The following is a 1,750-nucleotide window of genomic DNA, read 5'->3' on the forward strand; positions in this document are numbered from 1 at the left end:
CAAGACATTAACATGAGTAGAAGGTTGCTGATTTAAGACAAGTTTGAGATCCACTAAAGTTAGTTGTTGTACGTCTGTCCTTCTGGAGGCTGTGGAAGTTTCATATTTTCTTTGGACATCATAAGACGTCTTAGCTCTTGAAGTATGACTTTAATGCTATAGGAATTTTGCCATTTTGCTAATACTGGTATGCTCCGTGCATCCACCTGAGAGAGGAAGAGAAGAGACACAATTAACTACCAAGTGTAAAGTCCTGTAGAACCACAGTCAGACATAGTGGAGCACACCAAGACAACAGAGAAAAGAGGATCACCAAATTCAAGTCAGCCTGGGCTAGATATGGAGTCTGTTTCAAAAAACAAACAAACAAATTAATAGTATTATTAATGATGTTAATGTACTATGTATCAATAATTTAAATATAATTCAACAAGAATGCTATACTATACTAGACCCCCCCCCCCTCCCAAGCTCCCACCAACCAAATAGTGCACAGGGAGGGACCCATGGCTCTGGCTGCACACGTGGCAGAGGATGGATGGCCTTGTTGGACATCAGTGGGAAGAGAAGTCCTTGGGCCTGAGGGGGTTCGATGCCCCAGTGTAAGGGAATGCCAGGGCGGGAAGGTAGAATGGGACAGGGGGTTTCCAGAGGGGAGACCAGGAAAGGGGATAACATTTGAAATGTTAATAAAGAAAATATCCAATAAAAGGAAAAAAAGATGATTATAAGTATGTTTATAATTTTCTTAACTGATTCCTAGTCTAACCTATTATGTAACCAACTCTCCAAATATGTCTGATTTTCTGTATTTTACAATGAACATGCAGCAATCTTATTACCAGAATTTCTATATGCATATAAATATTACATTAAACAACGATTTTGTAATCATTTATAAATCCTTGTTAATCATTGTTGCTGAACTTTATAAGCCCTATAGAGGGGAACGCCAGGGCCAAGAAGTGTGAGTGAGTGGGTAGGGGAGTAGGGTGGGGGGAGGGTATAGGGGACATTCAGGATAGCATTTGAAATGTAAATGAAGAAAGTATCTAACAAAATAAATTTTTAAAAAATCATTGTTGCTGATTTAAGACAAATCTACTCCTATTAAGTCAGAACACTCCTTTCTATTTCTAATAAAACTAAGAGGAAGAAAAAGGCTAACTTGTGGATGACACAAACTTGTACACAGACAACTGTAAGAATAACATTAAGAAAACTAGTGGAGGCCAGGAATGGTGGTGCACACCTTAATCCCAGCATCCAGGAGGCAGAGCCAGACAGATCTCTATGATCTGGATGCCAGCACGGCCTATACAGTGAGAATTCCAGGCCAGCCAGGAATACCTTGTCTCAAAAACAGGGAGAGGAAAGGAGAAGAGAGAGGAGAAGAGGAAGCAGGATGGCAGGTAGGGGAGAAACTACTAAAGGCAGTAAGATCATAGCATCCATATTTTTTTTAAAGCTGCATTTCTATACATTTGCAATGTATCTAAAATCAATTAAGAAAATAGGGGTTGCAGAGATAGCTCAGAGGTTAAGAGCACTGTCTCAGAGGTCCTGAGTTCAATTCCCAGTAACCACATGGTGGCTCAGAACCACCTATAATGAAATCTGGTGCCCTCTTCTGGCCTGCAGGCACATGTGCAGGCAGAATGCTGTATTCATAATAAATATCTTCTAAATACATATAAAAAAATACTATTTACAATATAAAATACCTAGGTGTGACTCTAACTAAGGAAGT

General features: G+C 39.6%; 1 protein-coding gene across 2 annotated transcripts in view; it reads right to left on the reverse strand.

Annotated features, from left to right (window-relative positions):
* Positions 1-7: 7 nt before the first annotated feature.
* Ube2v2 (ubiquitin conjugating enzyme E2 V2) overlaps positions 8-1,750 on the reverse strand; it is a 34,341-nt gene continuing 32,598 nt past the window's right edge. For both annotated transcript variants that reach the window (XM_029544579.1, XM_021209718.2), the window contains one exon: positions 8-206. In XM_029544579.1, the coding sequence (XP_029400439.1) occupies positions 60-206 (147 nt within the window). In that variant the 3' untranslated portion in view covers positions 8-59. The remainder of the gene's footprint in view (positions 207-1,750) is intronic.

This window comes from Mus pahari, chromosome 12 (genome assembly GCF_900095145.1).
Source record: "Mus pahari chromosome 12, PAHARI_EIJ_v1.1, whole genome shotgun sequence".
Classification (NCBI taxonomy): Eukaryota; Metazoa; Chordata; class Mammalia; order Rodentia; family Muridae; genus Mus; species Mus pahari.